The following is a 24,856-nucleotide window of genomic DNA, read 5'->3' on the forward strand; positions in this document are numbered from 1 at the left end:
AATGCATTACCTGTCTTTTTTGGATAGGTCCTTGGGGTTGTCTGTGGATCAAAGAAATGCGTGTCCGAATCTTCTACAAAGAGAGTGTAAAAATAACAGTCAGCACATGAAAAGATGCTCAGTGTCATCAGTCACTAAAGCAAAAAAAACAACAACAAAAACCCCACTACTGTCAAGTCCCTTCCAACTCATAGTGACCCTACAGGACAGAACAGAACTGCCTCACTGGGTTTCCAAGGCTGTAAATCTTTATGGAAGCAGACTGCCACATCTTTCTCCAGTGGAGGAGCTTTTCTGTTCAAACTGCTGACCTCTCAGCAGCCAAGCATTAAGAAGGGCTCCTCTTTAGTCATTAAGGAAATGCAAATCAAAACCACAATGAAAGGTGGGGTCAAGATGCTGGAATAGTCAGACACTTACAACAAAGACCCGAAAAAACAAGTGAATCGATTATATGTATGACAATCTAGAAGCCCTGAAGAAACCCTGGTGGCGTACTGGTTAAGAGCTATGGCTGCTAACCAAAAGGTCACCAGTTCGAATCCACCAGGCACTCCTTGGAAACTCTATGGAGCAGTTCTACTGTGTCCTATAGGGTAGCTACGAGTTGGAATTGTCTCAACGGCAATGGGTTTTTATTTTTATTTAGGAGTCCTGCACATCAAAGTCAAAGTCGAGGAATCAGACTAAGCAGCAGGAGGAGGGAGAGACAGTTCAGAAGGAGCGAGGAGTTGCCAAACCTGACCCGGCAGGAACTAGCACCCTGCAGGCTGGATCAGCTGGTGTGCGTGGTGAGACAAGCAGTGGTGCTCGGGACATGTTTTCTACATCGGGAGACACGGAATGGCGGAGAGTCTACTCAAGCCTCTAAAACCAGCAAGAAATGGCACTCGATCAGCAAAAGATAAGTACATGCATCTAACCTACCATGTGGATGAAAAAACACCTCCTTTGGGAAGAATTTCTCTCCCATTTACCTGCCCCCTCCCCACTCTGCACCAGGTCTGGGCTGGCTTCAGGAATTGCCACGTCCCCGGGGCCAAAAGTAGGACCTGTCGGATGCCGTGAGCCATTCTCCTGGCTTTGAAGAGGGAACAAATCAACAAACAGGAAAAAATAATCTTCCAGCTCCCCTAAGCCAGGAACCCAGGGCAGACACACCCCATTTACCTAGGCAGAGGCATAAGGGGTCCACGGACTTTGAATGACTTTCACCCCTGCACAGACTTGTGTGGGCCTATTTCAACAGCATAGGCCCTCTTTAGCACACTATAAAAGGGTATTTACCTAAAACCTATCAACTATAAGGTGGAATGGCAGATTTGTGATATGTAACACCTCCCTGCCCATTAAGCAGGGTCCTCGCCTACCCACATCAGGGGCCTGAGGACTGGTGGCTCCACCCATGCCACCAAGCCACCCGTGACAGGGGTCCAAGAATAAGTGGTGCCTTCCAGTCCTTACAGCCAACAGCATTGGGTGCCCATAGTCTGGCTGCAAAACTCACCCACCTACGTGCTCTAGGGAACAGGGATATGCTTTCCTCCTAGACACTGAGGGACAGCCCATCAGCCCCCTGCCCTGCTCGACAGGTGATCCCCTACTGCAGCCAGATACCTGTGCCTACTCCAATCACCCCTGCCTGTCTAGGACTGTACGTAAGAGTCTGCACCACACACCTGGTGACCGACTATCTGGACACTTGAGCTGAATCCACACAAGATAAGTAAATGGACTCCTGGACTCATATACCTAGAAACAGCTCTAGCCACCGGTGATAGCACGTGAGAGTTTCAAAAGACACAATAATCGAACAAGCTCACACGACCAGTCTTTATGGGCATAGCAAAACAAAACAAGAAACTAGGACACCCTAGGCAAACATATTGATGGCTCGGACACAACAGTCAATATCAATATCAAACCACATAAAGAGGCAGACCATGATGGCTTCAGCAAGCGCCCAAAATAAAGAATCAAGAAACCTTCTGGAGAAGAGAATTTATTGGAATTACCAGAGGTGAAATTCAAAAGATTAATATACATAGCTCTTCTAGAGAACAGGAAGGAGATCAGGCAAAACGCAAAACGAGCCAAGGAACACACAGACAAAGCAACAGAGGAACTTAAGAAGGTTATACAAAAGCATGATGACAAATTTAACAAGTCTGCAAGAATCCATACAGAGAAGCCAACTGAAATCCAAAAGGTTAACAATAAAATTTCAGAATTAGACAACTCAATAGAAACCCACAGTAGCAGAATTGAGGCAATGGAAGTCAGAATTAGTGGGATTGAAGATAAAGCATTTGACATCAACTTATTGAAGGAAAAATCAGATAAAAGCATTTTAAAAAATGAAGAAACCCTAAGAATTATGTGGGACTCTGTGAAGAGAAATAACGTACGAGTGATTGGAGCACCAGGACGGGGGAGATAACAGAAAATACAGAGAGAATTGTTGAAGATTCACTGGCAGAAAATTTCCCCGATATTGTGAAAGATGAGACGATGTCTATCCAAGAAGCTTATCGAACCCCACACAAGGTAGATCCCAAAAGAAAGTCACCAAGACATAATCAAACTTGCCAAAACCAAAGATAAAGAGAGAATTTTAAGAGCGACTAGGGATAAACAAAAAGTCACCTACAAAGGAGAATTGAAAAGACTAAGCTCGTAGTACTCAGCAGAAATCACGCACATAAGAAGGCAATGGGATGACAAATACAAAACCTCGAAGGGAAAAAACTGCCGTGGTTTCAGGAGACATCTAGGTCAACTGGCATAATAAAATCTATTAAGAAAACATTTTGCATCCCACTTTGGAGATTGGCATCTGGGGTCTTAAATGCTAGCAAGCAGCCGTCTAAGATGCTTCAATTGGTCTCAACCCACCTGGATCAAAGGAGAATGAAGAACACCAAAGATACAGGTAATTACGAGCCCAAGAGACAGAAAGAGCCACACAAACCAGAGACTACATCAGCCTGGGACCAGAAGAATTAGATGGTGCCCAGCTACAATCCGTGACTGCCCTGACAGGGAACACAACAGAGAGCCCCTGAGGGAGCAGGAGAGCAGTGGGATGCAGAAGGACCCCGGAGGTCATGGTCCCCAGACTGTCTGTTAGCCCAAGACAGGAACCATTCCCAAAGCGATCTTTTCAGACAGGACTGAGCTATAAGACAGAAAATGATACTGATGAAGAGTGAGCTTCTTGGATCAAGTAGACACATGGGACTATGTGGGCAGCTCCTGTCTGGAGGGGAGATGAGAGGGCAGAGGGGGTCAGAAGGTGGCCAAATAGACACGGAAATAGAGAGTGGAGAGGAGTGTGCTGTCTCCTTGGGATGAGAGCAACTAGGAGTATATAGCAAGGTGTATACAAATTTTTGTATGAGAGACTGACTTGATTTGTAGACTTTGACTTAAAGCACAATAAAAATTAAAAAAAAACTTTAACATAGAATTACTATATAGCCCAGCGATCCCAATTCTAGGTATACGCCCAGAAGAAATGAAGGCAGGAACCCAAATAGAAACCTGCACACCAATGCTCACTGCAGCACTTTTCATGCCAAAAGGTGGACACAACTGAAACGTCCATCAACAGATGAAGAAACAAAGTGTAGTATATACACACAACGGAATATTATGCAGCCATAAAGAGAAATGAAGTTCAGATGACACAACAAGGAAAAACTTTGAAAACATTGTGCTGAGTGAAATAAAAAAAAATTTTTTTTTTTGGCAGTCAAAAAAGGACAAATACCATATGGTGTCACGTATATGAAATAAGCAAATATATCGAAACCAAAGATTATTAATGGTTACCAAGAGCGGGCAGGATGGTGGCAGGGGGAGTTTTTTGTTTGAGGGGTGTTGAGTTTATGTTAACGGTGGTGGAATGTTTTGGAAAAGGACAGCAATAGGTGCACAATGTGAAAAATGTGATCGATGTCATTGAATTGTAAATGTGGAAGCTGTTGTGCTGGTGAATATTTTTACCACATTAAAAAAAAATAACATAGCCGGGGGGCGGGGGGATCACAGTCAGATATAACCAAACAATTCTCATTAGAAACAAAGGAGGACATTACATAATTACAAAAGGATCAATCCACCAGGAAGACATAACAATCCTAAACATATATGTACCAAACAACAGAGCCTCAAAATATATGAAGCAAAAACTGACAGAGCTGAAAGGAGAAGTGGACAAACTCACAATTATAGTTGAGGAATCCAACTCCTCATTCTCAGCAGTTGATATAACTTCTAGACAGAAAATCTGCAAGGATATAGAAGAACTGACCAACACAATTAAACAACCGGATCTAATTGGCATTTATAGTATAGTCCACCCAACCACAGCAGAATAAACTTAAAAAAAAAAAAAGATTCCAGTGGAACATTCACCAACAGGGACCACAGACTAGGCCAGAAAATAAACCTCAAAAAATATAAAAGTACTGAAATTATACAGAGTGGTCTATGACCATAATGAAATCAAACTAGAAACAAAGACAAAAGACAAGAAAACCTCTGAACACTTAGAAATTAAGCAACATACTTCTAAAACAAATACACAAGTCAAAGTGAGAGTCTCAAAAGAAATTTAAAAATACATAGAAAACAAGAATAGGAAACATCAAAATATGTGAGGTACAGTTAAAGCAGTATTGAGAAAAAAAATTACGGCACTGTATACTTACAATAAAGGTAAGGAAAGGTCTCAAATCAGTAATTCAAGCTCCTATCTCAAAAAACTAGGAAAAGAAAAGAAAAGCAAAACCAAAGAAAGCAGATGGAAGGCAATAAAAAATATGAGTAGAAATCAATGAAAGTGAAAATAGGAAAGCAATATAGAAAATAAATGGAACAAAAAACTGGTTCTTCCAAAAGTCATTAAAATTGATAAACTTCTAGATTTACTAACAAGTACAAAAAGAGAGAAGACAAAAAAGTGACCAATATAAGGAATGAAACAGGATATCATTATAGATCCTGCAGTCATTATAAGGATAATAGGAGAATACTATGAACAACTTTACACTCATATATCTGACAACTTAGAAGAAATGGACAAATTTCCCGAAAATCACAAACTGTCAAAACTTAACCTACATGAAATAGGCAATCTGAATCTTCCCATTAAAGAATTTGAATTTGAATTTTTAATTAAAAAGCTTACAAAAAAGAAATCTCCAGGCCTTGACAATTTCAGTGGAGAATTATACCAGACATTTAAAGAGGAATTAACATCAATTTCATACAATGTCATCCGGAAAATGGAAGAGGAAGGAACACTTCCCAACTCATTTTATGAGGCCAATATTACCTGAAAACAAAGACAAAGAAGGTATAAAAAAGGAAACCATAGACCAGTATCTCTCATGAATTTACATGCGACATTCTCAACAAAAATTAGCAAATGGAATAGAACATATAAAAAAATCTATACACCATGAAAAAATGGGGTTAATTCCAGTTACACAAGGCTGAATCAACACTTGAAAACCAGTCAGTGTAACCCACCATAACAACAGGCTAACACCACAAAACCAAAGCCAGCACCATCAAGTCAATTCCAACTCATAGTGACCCTACAGGACAGAGCAGAATGACAGGCTAATGAATATAAATCGTAATCACATTAATTGATGTGGAAAAATCCAATACCCAGTTTACATAGATACATATATATATACACATATACATAGATAAATGTAAATAAATAAATAAAACAACTCTCAGCAAATTAGGAAGACAGGGGAACTACTTCAATTTGATAAAGAACATCTAGAAAATACCTACAGTTATCATCAGACTTAACAGTAAAGGGGCGAATACTTTTCCTCTGAGATCAAGGAACAGGACAAAGATATCCAGTCTTATTCTTATTTAACACATTACTGGAAGTTCCAGCCATTGCAAGAAGAAAAAGAAATAAAAGGCGTAAAGATTGGAAAGGAAGAAATGAAACTGTCCCTATATGCAAATGACATGATTTTCTACGTAGAAAATTCTAAGAAGTCCACAAAGAAAAAAAAAACCTTCTTGAACGAATCAGTGAGTTTGGTAAGGTGGAGGATACAAGATCAACAAATAGAAATTGCATATAATAACAATAAATATATGGAATATGAAACTAAAAACATATTAGGAGCGCTGGTGGCACAGTGGTTTAAATGCTCAGCTGCTAACCGAAAGGTACAATTGCTCCAAAAGATGAAATACTTATAGAAATACTTGTATACACACCTATAAAACGTCTTGTCATTGATTGAACTGTGTCCCCCAAAAATACATGTATCAATTTGGCTAGGCCATGATTCCCAGTATTCTGTGGTTGTCCTCCATTTTGTGATCTGATGTAACTGCCCTATGTGCTATAAATCCTAATCTCTGCCTGTGGTTAGTAAGGCAGGATTAAAAAAAAAGTGGTTAGTAAGGCAGGATTAGGTTATGTTAAAAAGGATTAGGGTGGGATGCAACACCCTTACTCAGGTCACAGTCCTGATCCCATGTAAGAGGAGTTTCCCTGGGTTGCGGCCTGCATCACCTTTTGTCTTACAAGAGATAAAAGGAGAAAGAAGCAAGCAGAGGGAGAGGGACCTCATACTACCAAGACAGAAGTGCCAGGAGTAGAGTGAATCCTTTGAACTTGGGGTCCCTGCGTTGAGAAGCTCCTAGACCTGGGGAAGATTAATGACAAGGACTTGCCCTCAGAGTGGACTGAGAGAGAAAGCCTTCCCCTGGAGCTAGCACCTTGAATTCGGACTTCTAGCCTTCTAGACCGTGAGAGAATAAACTTCTGTTTGTTAAAGCCATCCACTTGTGGTATTTCTGTTATAGCAGCACTAGACAGCTGAGATACATATATAAGACTTACATGCTAAAAATTACAAAATGCTAATGAAAGAAATCAAAGAAGTTCTATAATAAATGGAGAGATAGACCGTGTTCATGAATTGGAAGACTCAACATAGTAAAGATGTCAACTCTACCCAAATTGATCTGTACATTTAATACAAACCCATTTCAAAAGAGTATGGACATTTTCCAGTTTGATAGATTTTACCAAATTGCCCTTCCAAAGGTTGAACTAAATTTATTACTGTCTACAGAAGTAAAAGGGGAGTTTGGGGACAGAAGTAAAATTATAAAGGTAAAGCTTGATACAAAGGAAGACATCTAAAATGCCCTTCCTGCCTTCTCCAGTCCCACAAACTCATGCTCACTGCACATCAATATTGAAGAGAATCACTGACTGCAAAGAAAACTTACTGATGACACATAACTGTGTAAAGTCCTCTTCTAAGACAGTGGTTCTCAAAGTGCCCTTGATAGATCCCTGTGTGTCTGCGAGGTCAAAACTATTTTCATAATTATCCTTAGCTGTTATGCGACCCTTTCACTGGGTTGACATTTCCACTACTGGTGCAAAAGCAATGGTGGGTAAATTTGCTGGCTCCTGAGCAAGAATCAAGGCAGCGGCACCAAATGGTACAACAGTCATTGGATTCTTCACCGCCACATACCTGCAGTTGAAATGTGGGGGGCAGAATTCTAAGATGGCCCCCAGATTCCCACTGCCTGGTGTACATTCCCTGTATAATCCCACAACCTGAATGTGAAAGGGAGCTTTGAATAGGATGGATGTCACTAGAGTGATTAGATTACATCTTGTGGATGTAATTAAGGTGCTCAATCAGTTTGACCTTGACTTCATCAAAAGGAAGATTATACTGGGTGGGCCTGACCTAATCAGTTGAGTACTTTAAGAGAGGGCTTAGGCCCTTCCCTGAACTCAGAAACTCAAAGCAGCAGATAGTCTCTTTCTTGTTTTCCTGCTGACCTTGAAGAAGGAGTGGTCATGTGTTCTCTAGATGCAAAGAAATGAATTCTACCAACAATTATGTGAGCTTGGAAGAGAACCCCTGTGGTAGGCAGAATAATGCCACCCCCCCCCAAAATGCCAACATTCTAATCACCAAAACCTTTACTAGGGAAAAGGAACTTTGCAGGTGTGATTAAGTTAAGGATGCTGAGGAGATTGTCCTGGGTTATCCAAATGGGCTCAATGTAAACACAAACCAAAAAAAACCCATTGCCATCGAGTCAATTTCGACTCATAGTTCCCTAAAGGGTCCTTAAAAAGCAAAGAGGGGGCAGGAGTTTCAGAGTCAGAACAGGGGATGTGATGACAGAGACAGGAGTGAGAGAGATCTGAAGATGCTATGCTGCTGCTTTGAAGATGGAGGACAGGGCCATGAGCCAAGGAAGACGCTGGAAATGTCAGAGAAACAGATACTTTCCAGAGCCTCCAGAAGGAACACAGCTCTTGCAACAAATTGATCTTAGCCCAGTGAGACTCATTCCAGACTTCTGATCTCAACATCTGGAAGATAATAAATTTAGTTCTTTAAAGCAACCGAGTCCATGGCAATTCATTACAACAGCAATAGGAAATGAATACAACCTTGAACCTCAGATGAGATCCCGCCCCAGCCAACACCAGGATTTCAGCCTGGTGAGAGACCCTGAGTAGAACACCCAGGTACACAGGACCCACGCTCCTGACCCAGGGAAACAATGAAAGAATGAACAGAGATCGGTTTAACTCACTATGCTATGGTAATTTGTTACGAAGCAATAAAAAATTAATACAAGGAAGCAGAGGAAAAATATCCATTTTACTCCATCCCAACCTTGAGTACAAGTCTTTTGTAATATTCTCTCTGATGAAATGGGAGGGAGGGCTAAAGCATTTCTGTTGCACACCAAAGTCCGACAGTTGACTCGACGAGGAAAACCACCTCTGCGATTGTTCAGTTCTGAGTGGTATTAGCTGCTTTTCTCATGGAAGACCAATTTTATTTGAAAGAATAAATGTCAGAGATACTATGGTTATTTGGTTGTGAATATTTAGCAAACACTTTCTTGAAAATGAATGAAATTATCCTGTCACTTCAAAAATATGATTGACGGTACTTGTTATCAATGATAAAATTTGAGCTCTCAAGGGAAAATTTTAATTTTGAAAAGCGTGTATCTGGCACCATAATCTTCCCAATACATAAAGACTTGCCCCAGGAGATCAGTGATATTAACAAATGGGACTTTTGGGTACCGTATAATGAAATTTGGAAGCTCAACACAACTCAGGGCACCAATATTTTCCAAAGGACCAATGCAAAATGTTGCAAAGTCAAGAAGGGGCATAAAATCCATTCGAAGGGCAATAGAGTCCACTAGGTTCAATGGAACCGAGTGTGGAAAGGTCACGGGTATGGTTTCACATTCCACACCACACTTAACCTGTAAGGAACGACCACTTCTTGAGTTCTACTGTCAGATCCAAGAAGAATGTCAGCAATGATCTAGAAACTCTACTGAAACATTCCTCCCTTTTCCAACTACATATCTAAGCCCAGATTTTCTTCTTACACTTCAACCATGACAGCATATCACAGTGACTGAATACCTAGCAGGTGTGAGAATCCAGCTTGTCCATTAAGGTGGACATGACAGAGATTTGCAAAAGTGTACAAGAATGTCACTCTTCTCAACAAATTCTGTGTTTGCCTTGCCAAACACTTCTCATAAAAATATGTCATTTATGTTAACACGCAATGAGCAATTTAAACACGTATATGTAATTTATATATATGTAACTTACTTGTATATATATATTTAAAATTAAGAAATATTTTTCTACTTGAATTCTAATATGATAAATAGATATGATCCACATGAACAAAAGTTCTTGAGACCCTCAATTATTTTGAAGACCGTAAAGGAGTCCTGAGACTAAATGTTTGAGAACCACTGTCTTAGGATTCTCATGGGCATTGGCTGTTCCCAGCTCTGTCAAGTCAGGGCCATTGTGCTAACAAAACAGAGCCCCACCAGGGAGCTGCAGTACTGGCCAGTAGTTCTCACCAGCTATGACTTACCTCCTCCTCCTGCATTTGGTTTCCTGCAGCCATCATTTCGATTATCCAAGGCACCAGACAAGTCAAAATTATTACATTCAGTGGGCCCCACCACATAAAGGAACCAGCCAACTGGTTAACAACTGGGTACAGGATTTCCCCCAAAAGCAAAGCAACACTCATGAACTGCATTCATCAGTGCAAACCGTGAGTTAAGACAAAGTAAGCTTTACATCGGAATTCGACTCCTTGTATAGCCATCAATAATGGAAATACCAACGGGATGGAGCAAGTTACTGCCTTCTGCCGTTGCAGTACGTCATCAGTTTTTCAACTAATTTCTATTCCCGTGAGTGTTGTGCCTGGGCCAGCACTCAGACCATCCTAACAGTAGGCTCACTGACTGCAGGTATTCACCCAAGACTCAAAACCAGCTATACAGAACTCATAAACTGGACAACCAAGCGGGACCATGTGCTCACAAAGCACCCCTTGAGAGTAGAAATGTGATGACAAGAGGTCAAATAACACAGCAGCAGTAACTCTCTCGGGTCACAACTGTCTCTTCACTGCAAGGCAGGGCACTTGGAATGAGCCAGAATGCCCCTACGGTACTGGTAACAGGTTGCAGGATGGGAGCAATGACCAAATTCCCCTCTCTGTGGGCCAAGTTCTTATTCATGTCAGTGGAGATGTCTGACTCATAAAATGGCACATCCGGAGAAAGACAACAGCAACTAAAGGCAAGAGTGGCAAAGAAGCACAGAGTTCTAAAGTCCTTTACTGAAACACGACACTTTAAAATAATGCCATTCCAAAATGCTCCATCTGCCTAAAGGAAAGGTTTGAGGGGCTTCCTAAAACTTCAGTCATTATACCTACCCTGGTTTCAGAAAGGGAAGTTGGTGAAAAGAGGAGGAAGGACAAATGCATCTTTCTCCTTGAAATTTTTCCAGGCAGGACTTTTCACGGGAAACACAGAAGACACAGTGACTAGCCAGGTATACACCATTACATTAAACCCAGTGTTCAGATGCAGTCCTTGGCTGACTGTGCACATACTGGGCTTAAAACTCTGGGTAGCTCATTGAGCACTACCCAGAGGGAGCTCTGCGTCCTCCCTTACTGCCCTCAGGGCAGCCATATTTGCAGGATTTGCTGGAGCTCTGGTCGTTCCTGGCCTCCTAGTTGTGGTGGTGGTGACATGGTCCCACCTCTGGGGTAGTAGGGGGTCGTGGTGGTGGTGGAGTGTTGGGAAAGGCAAGGGTAGTATGTTTAGTAACAGAACACAGCAGCCACTTCGTGGCTTAGCAATTCCACATCAAGACTCTTGCCTTGTTCCTTGAGGCTCCCATAGGGCCCCCATGGTACACATAACAGCACAGGTGAGTCTTGTATGTTTAAATTAAAAGATTGGGCTGGTGTTTCTGACCACGTTGTCCTATCCCTCCCAGGTACTCCCTCTAACACCTAATAAACCCTAGACAGAGCACAGCAAATAAGCACAGGAAGACTCCCGACAGTGGAAAGAAGGCGACACACTGCTGAGAGACCTCAGTACTTAAGGAACAGCACAGGAGTGAGTTTCCTGGTTTCCTTCCATAAATCTTGGATAGTCACTACAAAAGCCTCCAAACAGGAAATGCCAAAAGGCAGGGACACAAAAAGCTCCCAGAAAAACCTCTTCTCCCTAGTCAACAGACCTGGGAAAGGGTGACCTAAAAGAACAGAAAACCTTTTTTGTTTCCTACTCCAGGGAAGGAAACCCTGGTGGCGTAGTGGTTAAGTACTATGGCTGCTAACGGAGAGGTTAGCGGTTCAAATCCACTAGGCACTCCTTGGAAACTCTATGGGGCAGTTCTACTCCATCCTGTAGGGTCACTATGAGTCGGAATTGACTCGACGACAGTGGGTTTTTGGTTTACTCCAGGGAAACACGGTTGGAAAAAACATATCCCCTTACCCCCAGTTTCAGCCAGGCCAAGCAAGGAGCTGATTGTCCACCTACACTTTTGCCCTGCAGAACAAGGTGGTGATGCTCTGATTTCTCCAGCTGGTGGTGTCAGCAAAGCCAATAAGGAGCTGATCCTCCATCCCCCAATCAGTGGAAGTGGGTGACACTCCAATTCCCTTCCCAGGGTACGTCAATGAGGCTGAGTGGGTAAGTGGTCTTCCATTGCCCGCCTGGCAGGAGCAGGCACTTATGCTATTTTCCCATCAGGTGGTGTCGGCTGGCTGAGTGAGGAGCTGATCTGCCATCCAAAAATGGTAGAAGCAGGTGGTGCTCTGATTCCTCTGCCAGGGCAGTGTCAGCAGGTTCAGAGGTGAGCTGAGCCACTACCCTCACTCAGCAGCAAGAACACTTAATGAGGCCTGGCTATTCACTACTATGCTTCACTCCCCTCACTTCCAGCCACACGGCAGGAAATTATTCATTATACCATGAACCAGGAAAATCACAAATTGGAAGAGAACAGACAATAGATACCAATGCTGAGATGAACCAGATGTTGGAATTATCTGAAAAGGATTTTAAAGCAGCCATCATAAAAAGGCTTCAACAAGTAATCATAAATTCCCTTCATATAAATGAAAAAATAAAAAATCTCAAGGTATAGACAGAAGAGATAAAAAAGAACCAAAAGGAAATTATCAAACTGAAAATTACAATAATAAAAACAAAACACTCGCTGGAAGGGCTCAATAGTAGTGTGCAAATAAAAACAATAGAAGCCATGAACTTGAAGACAGATGCACTGGATTTACCAAGTCTGAAAAACAGAAAAACAGGCTAAAAAAAAAACTGACAGCATCTTGGAGCTACAAATAAACAAACAAAAAAAAAGAGCTAAGATTTGCATTAACAGAGTTCCATAAGCAGAGGAGAGAGGCTAACTGAAAAAGTATTCAAACAAATAACAGCTGAAAACTTGCCTAATCTGGTGAAAGACATATACCTATAGGTTTAAGAAGCTGAGCAAATCCCAAGTATGAAAAGCCCAAAGAAATCCACACCAAGACACATCATAATTAATCTTCTGAAAACTAAAGACAAAGAATATATCTTGAAAGCAATCAGAGAAATGACACATCAAGATGGTGGAAACACCAACTTAAATGACAGCATGTTTCTCACATCTGAAATGAGAAAAAAGAGGTGAGAAGAAAGTGGCACAACATTTTTCAAGTACTGAAAGAAAAGAACTGTCAACCACGAATTCTGTATCCTGCAAAAATATCCTTCAAGAATGAAAAGGAAATCAAAACACAAGAAGACTAAAAGAATTTGTCTCTGGCAAACCTACCCTTACAGAATGGCTAAAGAAATTGATTTCTCTAAACAGAAAGGAAATGATAACAGAAGAGGGCTTGAAACTTCACAAAGGAAGGAAGAATATTGAGATATGCAAAATAAGAACAAATATAATAGATTCTCCTTCTTGGCATAAAAAAAGGCGAGGAGTCTAAAGGAATCTAAATGGAAGGTTACTACACCTCACTTGAGTGGTAAATATTGATACCAGCAGACTGCAATAAGTAATGTACATGTGTATATTACAATACCTAGAGTAACACTATGAAATCTACACAAAGTGATCTATTCAAAAACACTATAAATAAATCAAGAAGGAATCAGAAAAAAAAGTTCACGTAACCCAAGGAAGGTAAAAGAGAGAGAGAGAAATAAGAACAAAAATCAGAGGAAATCAACAGAAAATAAATAATAAAATGGTAGACTTAAGCCTTAACATATCAATAATTACTTTAAATGCAAATGGTCTAGCTACACCAAACAAAAGACAGAGAATGGCAGGGTGGACTTAAAAACAAACAAACAAACAAGATCTAATAATAGGCTGTCTAAAAGGAAGGCACTTAAAATACAATTACATACGTACTTCAAAGGAAAAAAAGAAAAAAATACATAACATTTGAACATTAATTTTTTTTTTAAAGTAGGAGTGGCTATATTAATATCAAATACAGGAGACTTGGGAGCCAGGAAATTACTAGAGAAAAACATAACAATAGGATCATCCCACCAGGAGGATATAATGATCCTAAATGTCTACGCATCAAAAATCCGGGACTCGGAGGAGGGGGCCAAGATGGCTGACTAGGTAGACGCTACCTCGGATCCCTCTTGCAACAAAGACTCGGAAAAACAAGTGAATCAATCACATACACGACAATCTACGAACCCTGAACAACAAACAGATTTAAAGAGTTGACCTGAGTGACAGAGATGGAGAACGAACAACTACAGGGAAGCAGCGACTGTTTTCGGAGCCTGGAGCCAGCGTCCCAGTCAGGTAACCTTGGCACCGGGCTTAGGACTGGGCGCAGGGGAGAGCTGAGCACGGCATCCTCTCACGGCGCAAACATGGGGCGCAGCCCTACTCCCCTGAACTAACCCCAGGAGGGGGCCCAGCAGGTCTGCGGAGGTGGCGTGGCGACACAGCTGGCGGGACGAGAAGTCCCCGGGAGGCAGCGACTGATTTTGGAGCCAGGAGTGCAGCGTTCCAGCAGAGGAACCTTGACGGTGGGCTTTGGACTGGCAGCAGAGGATCTGACCGCGGCTTCAGCGGGCCAGGCCCTCGGGGACAATCTCCACACAGCTAGCACACATAGGCGACACACCCCTCGGGAATCTCAGATAAAATAGTCATCCGAAGCAAGATAAGCAACTTTGGCTAGATCCCGGGGTGTTACTCTCTCCTGTTTTTCTGAACCCTCCCCTCCTCTTCCCAGGCGGCTTCATTAACACTGGAATTTCCTGAGCCAGAGGGAGAACGGCTCCGGCTCCATGGCTTTTCTTTTCCCTTTTTTTTTTTTCCTAACCCATTCCTCCAGCCTGAGAGAAGCAACCACAAAAAACCCAGGGACCAAAAATCCTTCCGAAATTGGACTAAAAACACAGAACCAGCTGCAGCCAAGCATATATGATCCATATTTCGGGCTTTCATCCCTACAGGGAACAAGGTGGCTATTATAATGCAAACGCATTTCTGATAGGGATCTGACTGCATTTTTTTTAGTGGGTTTACTGGAAAAACAAGTTTCCCAGGTCTGATATCTCTGCTTATTCAACAGAACCCTAACTGACCCACAACAGGGAACTGAGAGCTGAAGCTCCCCCCAGACCACCTAGCCTCTTGCCTTAGCAGTCTAAGGAGGGTGACACCTACCAATCTGTAGAGGTACTTGCATTGGGGGCCTAAGATACAGCTGCAGAGCCCTCCCACCAAGGTGCTTTAGGAATAGAGACACACCTACCTCACTGACACTTGGGGGAAGCCTGTCAGCATCCTGCCCCTGCTGGAGTGTGAACCCTAGCTGCTAATAGAATCTGGTGCACACAACTATCACCACTACTTCTCAAGGTGGATAGGTGTTAGGGTGCAGCACACACTTGATGACCCAAAATCAGATTCTACTCAAGAATAGTGAATAGACTCAGGCATATATATCTGGCAACAGCCCAAACCAGCTGGTAATAGGTCATAAGTAAGTCAAGGGCTACAACAATCAAGACAGCGCAATCTAGTAGCCCATGCACGTATATTGAAAGAAAACAAAACAAGAAAAGACTCAGTGAGCAAATACAGAATAAATCACTACAATATCTTAGTGATGGCTCACAGACACCAATCGATATCAAACCGCATAAAGAAGCAGACCATGACAGCTTCTACAACCCCCCAAACAAAAGAATCAAAATCTTTCCCAAATGAAGATACAATCCTGGAATTACCAGATACAGAATATAAAAATCTAATTTACAGAATGCTTCAAGACATCAGGGATGACCTCAGAAATGAAATAAGGCAAACTGCAGAAGAAGCCAAGGAACACACTGATAAAACAGTTGAAGAACTCAAAAAGATTATTCAAGAACATAGTGGAAAAGTTAATAAGTTGCAAGAATCCATAGAGAGACAGCATGCAGAAATCCAAAAGATTAACAATAAAATTACAGAATTAGACAATGCAATAGGAAGTCAGAGGAGCAGACTCGAGCAATTAGAATGCAGACTGGGAAATCTGGAGGACCAGGGAATTAACACCAATATAGCTGAAAAAAAATCAGATAAAAGAATTAAAAAAAATGAAGAAACCCCAAGAATCATGTGGGACTCTATCAAGAAGGATAACTTGCGTGTGATTGGAGTCCCAGAACAGGGAGGGAGGACAGAAAACAGAGAAAATAGTTGAACATCTGCTGACAGAAAACTTCCCTGACATCATGAAAGACGAAAGGATATCTATCCAAGATGCTCATCGAACCCCATTTAAGATTGATCCAAAAAGAAAAACACCAAGACATATTATCATCCAACTTGCCAAAACCAAAGATAAAGAGAAAATTTTAAAAGCAGCCAGGGAGAAAAGAAAGGTCTCCTTCAAGGGAGAATCAATAAGAATAAGTTCAGACTACTCAGCAGAAACCATGCAGGCAAGAAGGCAATGGGACGACATATACAGAGCACTGAAGGAGAAAAACTGCCAGCCAAGGATCATATATCCAGCAAAACTCTCTCTGAAATATGAAGGCGAAATTAAGATATTTACAGATAAACACAAGCTGAGAGAATTTGCAAAAACCAAACCAAAGCTACAAGAAATACTGAAGGAAATTGTTTGGTCAGAAAACCAATAATATCAGATACCAGCACAACACAAGGTCACAGAACAGAACATCCTGATATCAACTCAAATACGGAAATCGCAAAAACAAATTAAGATTAATTAAAAAAAATGCTCAAAACAGGGAATCATTGAAGTCAATATGTAAAAGATCACAAGAATCAAAAAGAGGGACTAAATACAGGTGGCATAGAACTGCCATATGGAGAGGGATGCAAGGCGATACAGGACAACACACGTTAGGTTTTTACTTAGAAAAATAGGGGTAAATATTAAGGTAACCACAAAGAGGTATAACAACTCCATAACTCAAAATAAAAACCAAGAAAAACATAACGACTCAGCAAACATAAAGTCAAATACTATGAAAATGAGGATCTCACAATTTACAAAGAAAAACGTTTCAGCACAAAACAGTAAGTGGAAAAATGAAATTGTCAACAACACACATAAAAAGGCATCAAAATGACAACACTAAAGGCTTACTCATCTATCATTACGCTGAATGTAAATGGACTAAATGCACCAATAAAGAGACAGAGAGTCACGGACTGGATAAAGAAACACGATCTGTCTATATGCTGCCTACAAGAGACACACCTTAGACTTAGAGACACAAACAAACTAAAACTCAAAGGATGGAAAAAATATATCAAGCAAACAATAAGCAAAAAAGAAGAGGAGTAGCAATATTAATTTCTGATAAAATAGACTTTAAACTTAAATCCACCACAAAGGATAAAGGAGGACACTACATAATGATAAAAGGGACAATTGACCAGGAAGATAGAACCATATTAAGTACTTATGCACCCAGTGACAGGGCTGCAAGATACATAAATCAAATTTTAACAGAACTGAAAAGTGAGATAGACACCTCCACAATTATAGTAGGAGACTTCAAGACACCACTTTCGGAGAAGGACAGGACATCCAGTAAGAAGCTCAATAGAGACACGGAAGACCTAATTACAACAATCAACCAACTTGACCTCATTGACTTATACAGAACTCTCCACCCAACTGCTGCAAAGTATGCTTTTTTTCCTAGCGCACATGGAACATTCTCTAGAATAGACCACATATTAGGTCATAAAACAAACCTTTGCAGAATCCAAAACATCGAAATATTACAAAGCATCTTCTCAGACCACAAGGCCATAAAAGTGGAAATCAGTAACATAAAAATTAGGGAAAAGAAATCAAATACTTGGAAACTGAACAATACCCTCCTGAAAAAAGACTGGGTTATAGAAGACATCAAGGAGGGAATAAGGAAATTCATAGGATGCAACGAGAATGAAAATACTTCCTATCAAAACCTCTGGGACACAGCAAAAGCAGTGCTCAGAGGCCAATTTATATCGATAAATGCACACATACAAAAAGAAGAAAGAGCCAAAATCAGAGAACGGTCCCTACAACTTGAACAAATAGAAAGCGAGCAACAAAAGAATCCATCAGGCACCAGAAGAAAACAAATAATAAAAATTAGAGCTGAACTAAATGAATTAGAGAACAGAAAAACAGTTGAAAGAATTAACAAAGTCAAAAGCTGGTTCTCTGAAAAAATTAACAAAATTGATAATCCATTGGCTAGACCGACTAAAGAAATACAGGAAAGGAAACAAATAACCTGAATAAGAAACGAGAAGGACCACATCACAACAGAACCAACTGAAATTAAAAGAATCATATCAGATTATTACGAAAAATTGTACTCTAACAAATTTGCAAACCTAGAAGAAATGGATGAATTCCTGGAAAAACACTACCTACCTAAACTAACACATTCAGAAGTAGAACAACTAAATAGACCCATAACAAAAAAAGAGATTGAAGCGGCAATCAAAAAACTCCCAACAAAAAAAAGCCCTGGCCCGGCTGGCTTCACTGCAGAGTTCTACCAAACTTTCAGAGAAGAGTTAACACCACTACTACTGAAGGTATTTCAAAGCACAGAAAATGACGGAATACTACCCAACTCATTCTATGAAGCCACCATCTCCCCGATACCAAAACCAGGTAAAGACATTACAAGAAAAGAAAATTAGAGACCTATATCCCTCATGAACATCCCTCATGAACATAGATGAGAAAATCCTCAACAAAATTCTAGCCAATAGAATTCAAGAACATATCAAAAAAATAATTCACCACGATCAAGTGGGATTTATACCAGGTATGCAAGGCTGGTTTAATATCAGAAAAACCATTAATGTAATCAATCACATAAATAAAACAAAAGACAAAAACCACATGATCTTATCAATTGATGCAGAAAAGGCATTTGACAAAGTCCAACACCCATTTATGATAAAAACTCTTACCAAAATAGGAATTGAAGGAAAATTCCTCAACATAATAAAGGGCATCTATGCAAAGCCAACAGCCAACATCACTCTAAATGGAGAGAGCCTGAAAGCATTTCCCTTGAGAACGGGAACCAGACAAGGATGCCCTTTATCACCGCTCTTATTCAACATTGTGCTGGAAGTCCTTGCCAGAGCAATTAGGCTAGACAAAGAAATAAAGGGCATCCGGATTGGCACAGAGGAAGTCAAATTATCTCTATTTGCAGATGACATGATCTTATACACAGAAAACCCTAAGGAATCCTCCAGAAAACTACTGAAACTAATAGAAGAGTTTGGCAGAGTCTCGGGTTATAAGATAAACATACAAAAATCACTTGGATTCTTCTACATCAACAAAAAGAACATCGAAGAGGAAATAACCAAATCAATACCATTCACAGTAGCCCCCAAGAAGATAAAATACTTAGGAATAAATCTTACCAAAGATGTAAAAGACCTACACAAAGAAAACTACAAAGCACTACTACAAGAAATTAAAAAGGACATACTTAAGTGGAAAAACATACCTTGCTCATGGATAGGAAGACTTAACATAGTAAAAATGGCTATTCTATGAAAAGCCATCTATACATACAATGCACTTCCGATCCAAATTCCAATGTCATTTTTTAATGTGATAGAGAAACAAATCACCAACTTCATATGGAAGGGAAAGAAGCCTCGGATAAGCAAAGCATTACTGAAAAGGAAGAAGAAAGTGGGAGGCCTCACTCTACCTGATTTCAGAACCTATTATACAGCCACAGTAGTCATAATAGCCTGATATTGGTACAACAGGCACATAGACCAGTGGAACAGAATTGAGAACCCAGATATAAATCCATCCACATATGAGCAGCTGATATTTGACAAAGGCCCAGTGTCAGTTAACTGGGGAAAAGATAGTCTTTTTAACAAATGGTGCTGGCATAACTGGATATCCATTTGCAAAAAAATGAAACAGGACCCATACCTCACACCATGCACAAAAACTAACTCCAAGTAGATCAAAGACCTAAACATAAAGACTAAAACGATAAAGATCATGGAAGAAAAAATTGGGACAACCTTAGGAGCCCTAATACAAGGCATAAACAGAATACAAAACATTACAAAAAATGACGAAGAGAAACCCGATAACTGGGAGCTCCTAAAAATCAAACACCTATGCTCATCTAAAGACTTCACCAAAAGAGTAAAAAGACCACCTACAGACTGGGAAAGAATTTTCAGCTATGACATCTCCGACCAGTGCCTGATCTCTAAAATCTATATGATTCTGTCAAAACTCAACCACAAAAAGACAAACAACCCAATCAAGAAGTGGGCAAAGGAGATGAACACACACTTCACTAAAGAAGATATTCAGGCAGCCAACAGATACATGAGAAAATGCTCTCGATCATCAGCCATTAGAGAAATGCAAATTAAAACTACGATGAGATTCCATCTCACACCAACAAGGCTGGCATTAATCCAAAAAACACAAAATAATAAATGTTGGAGAGGCTGCGGAGAGATTGGAACTCTTATACACTACTGGTGGGAATGTAAAATGGTACAACCACTTTGGAAATCTATCTGGCGTTAAACAGTTAGAAATAGAACTACCATACAACCCAGAAATCCCACTCCTCAGAATATACCCTAGAGAAATAAGAGCCTTCAAACAAACAGATATATGCACACCCATGTTTATTGCAGCTCTGTTTACAATAGCAAAAAGCTGGAAGCAACCAAGGTGTCCATCAACGGATGAATGGTTAAATGAATTGTGGTATATCCATACAATGGAATACTACGCATCGATAAAGAACAGTGACGAATCTGTGAAACATTTCATAACATGGAGGAACCGGGAAGGCATTATGCTGAGTGAAATCAGTCAGAGGCAAAAGGACAAATATTGTATAAGACCACTATTATAAGATCTTGAGAAATAGTAAACCTGAGAAGAATACATACTTTTGTGGTTACGAGGGGGGGAGGGAGGGAGGGTGGGAGAGGCTTTTTTACTGAATAATCAGTAGATAAGAACTGCTTTAGGTGAAGGGAAAGACAACACTTAATACATGGAAGGTCAGCTCAATTGGACTGGACCAAAAGCAAACAAGTTTCCGGGATAAAATGAATGCTTCAAAGGTCAGCGGAGCAGGGGTGGGGGTCTGGGGAACATGGTTTGCGGGGACTTCTAAGTCAATTGGCAAAATAATTCTATTATGAAAACATTCTGCATCCCACTTTGAAATGTGGCATCTAGGGTCTTAAATGTTAACAAGCGGCCATGTAAGATGCATCAATTGGTCTCAACCCACCTGGAGCAAAGGAGAATGAAGAACACCAAGGTCACACGATAACTAAGAGCCCAAGAGACAGAAAGGGCCACATGAACCAGAGACCTATATCATTCTGAGACCAGAAGAACTAGTTGGTGCCCGGCCACAACCGATGACTGCCCTGACAGGGAGCACAACAGAGGACCCCTGAGGGAGCAGGAGATCAGTGGGATGCAGACCCCAAATTCTCATAAAAAGACCAAACTTAATGGTCTGACTGAAACTAGAGGAATCCCGCGGCCATGCTCCCCAGACCTTCTGTTGGCACAGGACAGAAACCATCCCCGAAGACAACTCATCAGACATGAAAGGGACTGGTCAGTGGGTGGGAGAGAGATGCTGATGAAGAGTGAGCTAATTATATCAGGTGGACACTTGAGATTGTGTTGGCAACTCTTGTCTGGAGGGGCGATGGGAGGATAGAGAGGGAAGCCGGCAAAACTGTCAAGAAAGGAGAGACTGAAAGGGCTGACTCAAGAGGGGGAGAGCAAGTGGGAGTAGGGAGTGAGATGTATGTAAACTTATATGTGACAGACTGATTGGATTTGTAAACGTTCACTTGAAGCTTAATAAAAGTTAATAAAAAAAATTAAAAAAAAAGTTAATTAAAAAAAAATCGGGGACTCAAAATACATGAAACAAAAACTGATAGAGTTGAGAAGGAGAAATAGACGAATACACAATTACAGTTGGGGAATTCAACACCCTATTCTCAGCAACTGATAGAACTAACTACTGGGCAGCAAATCAGCAAGGATATAGGAGAACTGATCAACACAATCAACCATGAGGATCTAAAGGTCATATAGAGAATAGCCCACTCAACAACAGCAGAATTTTCATTCTTCTTAAATCCGTTCTCCTGGGTAGACCACCTGATATGTGATAAAACAAGCCTTAACAAATTTAAGAGTTAAAATCAAACAAAGTGTGTTATCCAATCACAATTAGGAATCAATGACAAATAATTAGAGACACTCACAAATATGCAGAAATTAAATAACACACTCCAAACTAGCCAATGGGTCAAAGAAGAAATCACAAAGGAAATTAGAAAACACTTTGAGACAAATGAAAACAAAACACAACACACCAAAACATATGGGATGCTGCCACAGCAGCACTTAAAAGAAAATTTATAGCTGTATACGCCTACATTGAAAAAGAAGAAAAATCTCTAATCAATAGTCTAAGAGACTTCCACTGTAAGAAACTAGAAAACACGCAACCTAAACTCACAGAAAGGCAGAAGGGAAGAAGTAATAAATATTAGAGCAGAGATAAATAAAATGGAGAACAGAGAAAATCAACAAAACCAAAAATTGGTTCTTTGAAAAGATCAGCGAGATGGGCAAACCTTTAGTACACAGACCAAGAAAAAAAGTGAGAAAATCCAAGTTACTAAAATCAAGAATGAATGAGAGAACGTTACTAATGACATTACATAAAAGAAAAGGAATATAAGGGAATACTATGAACAAGTATATGCCAAGAAGTTAGATAACCTAGGTGAAACGAACAAATTCCTAGAAACACATAAACTACCAAAACTGACTCAAGAAGGAGTAGAAAATCTAAATAGATTTCTAACAAATAAAGAGACTGAGTTAGTAATCAAAAATCTTCCAATAAGGAAACATCCAGGACCACAGACAGTTTCACTGGGAAATTCTACCAAACACTTAAAGAAGAATTAACACCAATCCTTCTCAAAGCCCTCCAAAAGGCAGACTAGAAGGGAACTCTTCCTTGCTCATTCTGTGAGGCCAACATTACCCTCATACCAAAACCAAAGACATGACAAGAAAAGAGAACTACACATCAATTTCCCTTATTCCTGGGACTGTAGATAGCCACCTGCGTGTGTAAGGCTGTGCGTACGCTCAGGAAAAACCTGGGAATGCCCTGAACACTCACCTCACACCATGCACAGAAATTAACTTCTAAAACTTTTATGGTTTTAGGTCTATGATCCAGTTTGGGTTAAGTTGATATATGGTGTGAGGTAGGGGCCCAACTTCATTCTTTTGCATGTGGAGATCCTGTTGTCCCAGCACTATTTGTTGAAAAGACTATTCTTACCGCATTAAGTACAGTTGACGCTCTTGTCAAAAATCAATTGACCATAGCTGTGCAGGTTTATTTCTGGACTCTCAAGTCTATTCTACTGATCTACATGTCTATCCTTATACCAGTACCACACTATCTTGATTATTTCTAGCTTTATAGTAAGTCCTAAAATTTGGAAATGTGAGTCCTCAAACTTTGTTCTTCTTTTTCAAGACTGTTTTGCCTACTCTGTGTCCCTTGAATTTCCACACGAATTTTAGGATCAGCTTGTCCATTTCTGCAAAAAAGCCAGCTGGGATTTTGATGGGAAGCACCTTGAGTCTGTTGATCAATTTAAGTAGGTGTGCATTCCTCTTGACTCTTACACAAGAGATGCAACCACAGTCAGTCCTTCCAGTTAAATCAGTTAAATAACAACAACAATGGCCACCGCTTACGCAGCACTCGCCTTGTACCAAGTACTGTGTTAAGCACTTCACACAGGTCATCTCATCTAATCCTTTCAATAACCCTAGAAGGTAGAACTTATTATAATCCTCATGTAATAGATAAGGAAACTGAGGTGCAGAGAAGTCAGGTGACTTGCCCAAGGTAACGGATAATAGGTGGCAAAGGCAGGGCTCAGACCCTGGCAGTCTGGCACCAGAAACCCTTCCTTTCTTGATCCAGAATATATGGAGAGGTCCCACAAATTCATAAAAAAAATACAAGCAACCCAAGAGAAAAACAAGTAAAGGATATGAAAAGACAGTTCATCAAAGAAGAAAATGCAAACGGCCATAAATATATGAACTGATGCGCCATCTTACTATAATCAGGAAAAAGCATAATAAACAAGAAGATACATTATTTTGTTCATCGTATTAGTAACATTTTGTCTGACTGGTCAAACATGGTATTGATGTAGATCTGGGAAAACAGGTACAGTAAGTCCCCAGGTTATGAACACCCAACTTATGACTTTTGGACAACTCGTAATTGCCCTTTAACATTACGTAAATTTGCCCTTCCTTTGAAATGACTGAACCAACTCCTACTTGCAACAGATTTTTCATCACAATCACCTTCGCTTGGTGCTGTGCAGCTTTTAAATCACGGAAAAGCCTTTGAGCATTTTCTTCTACTAAAGTAAGGCTAAATAAAAACCATATGTACCTGTTCCAACTTACCTACAAATTCGACTTTAAAGACACTTAGGAACGGATCTCATTTGTAATCCAAGGACTGACTGTAATCGTATCCGTGGGAATGTATAACGGCCCAGCCATTTTGGAAAACAATTTGGCCCGGTGGCATAATGGTTAAGCACTTGGCTGCTAACTAAAAGGTCGGCCATTCGAACCCACCAGCAGCTCCATGGGAGAAAAGACCTAGCGATCTGCTCCCATAAGGATTACAGCCTAGAAAACCCTATAGGACAGTTGTACTCTGTTGTACAGGTTCACTATGAGTCAGAATTGACTTGACAGCATACAACATTAATATATACAATGCACACACCCTT

At 40.5% G+C, this 24,856-nt stretch overlaps 1 protein-coding gene across 3 annotated transcripts in view; it reads right to left on the reverse strand.

Annotated features, from left to right (window-relative positions):
• CD99L2 (CD99 molecule like 2) overlaps positions 1-24,856 on the reverse strand; it is a 105,887-nt gene that overhangs the window by 38,526 nt on the left and 42,505 nt on the right. For all 3 annotated transcript variants that reach the window (XR_010319689.1, XM_064277721.1, XM_064277720.1), the window contains exon 3: positions 11-73. Coding sequence is in view for 2 of the 3 variants with exons in the window: in XM_064277721.1 (XP_064133791.1) it covers positions 11-73 (63 nt within the window). In the remaining variant the exon portion in view is untranslated. The remainder of the gene's footprint in view (positions 1-10; positions 74-24,856) is intronic.

This window comes from Loxodonta africana, chromosome X (assembly GCF_030014295.1).
Source record: "Loxodonta africana isolate mLoxAfr1 chromosome X, mLoxAfr1.hap2, whole genome shotgun sequence".
Classification (NCBI taxonomy): Eukaryota; Metazoa; Chordata; class Mammalia; order Proboscidea; family Elephantidae; genus Loxodonta; species Loxodonta africana.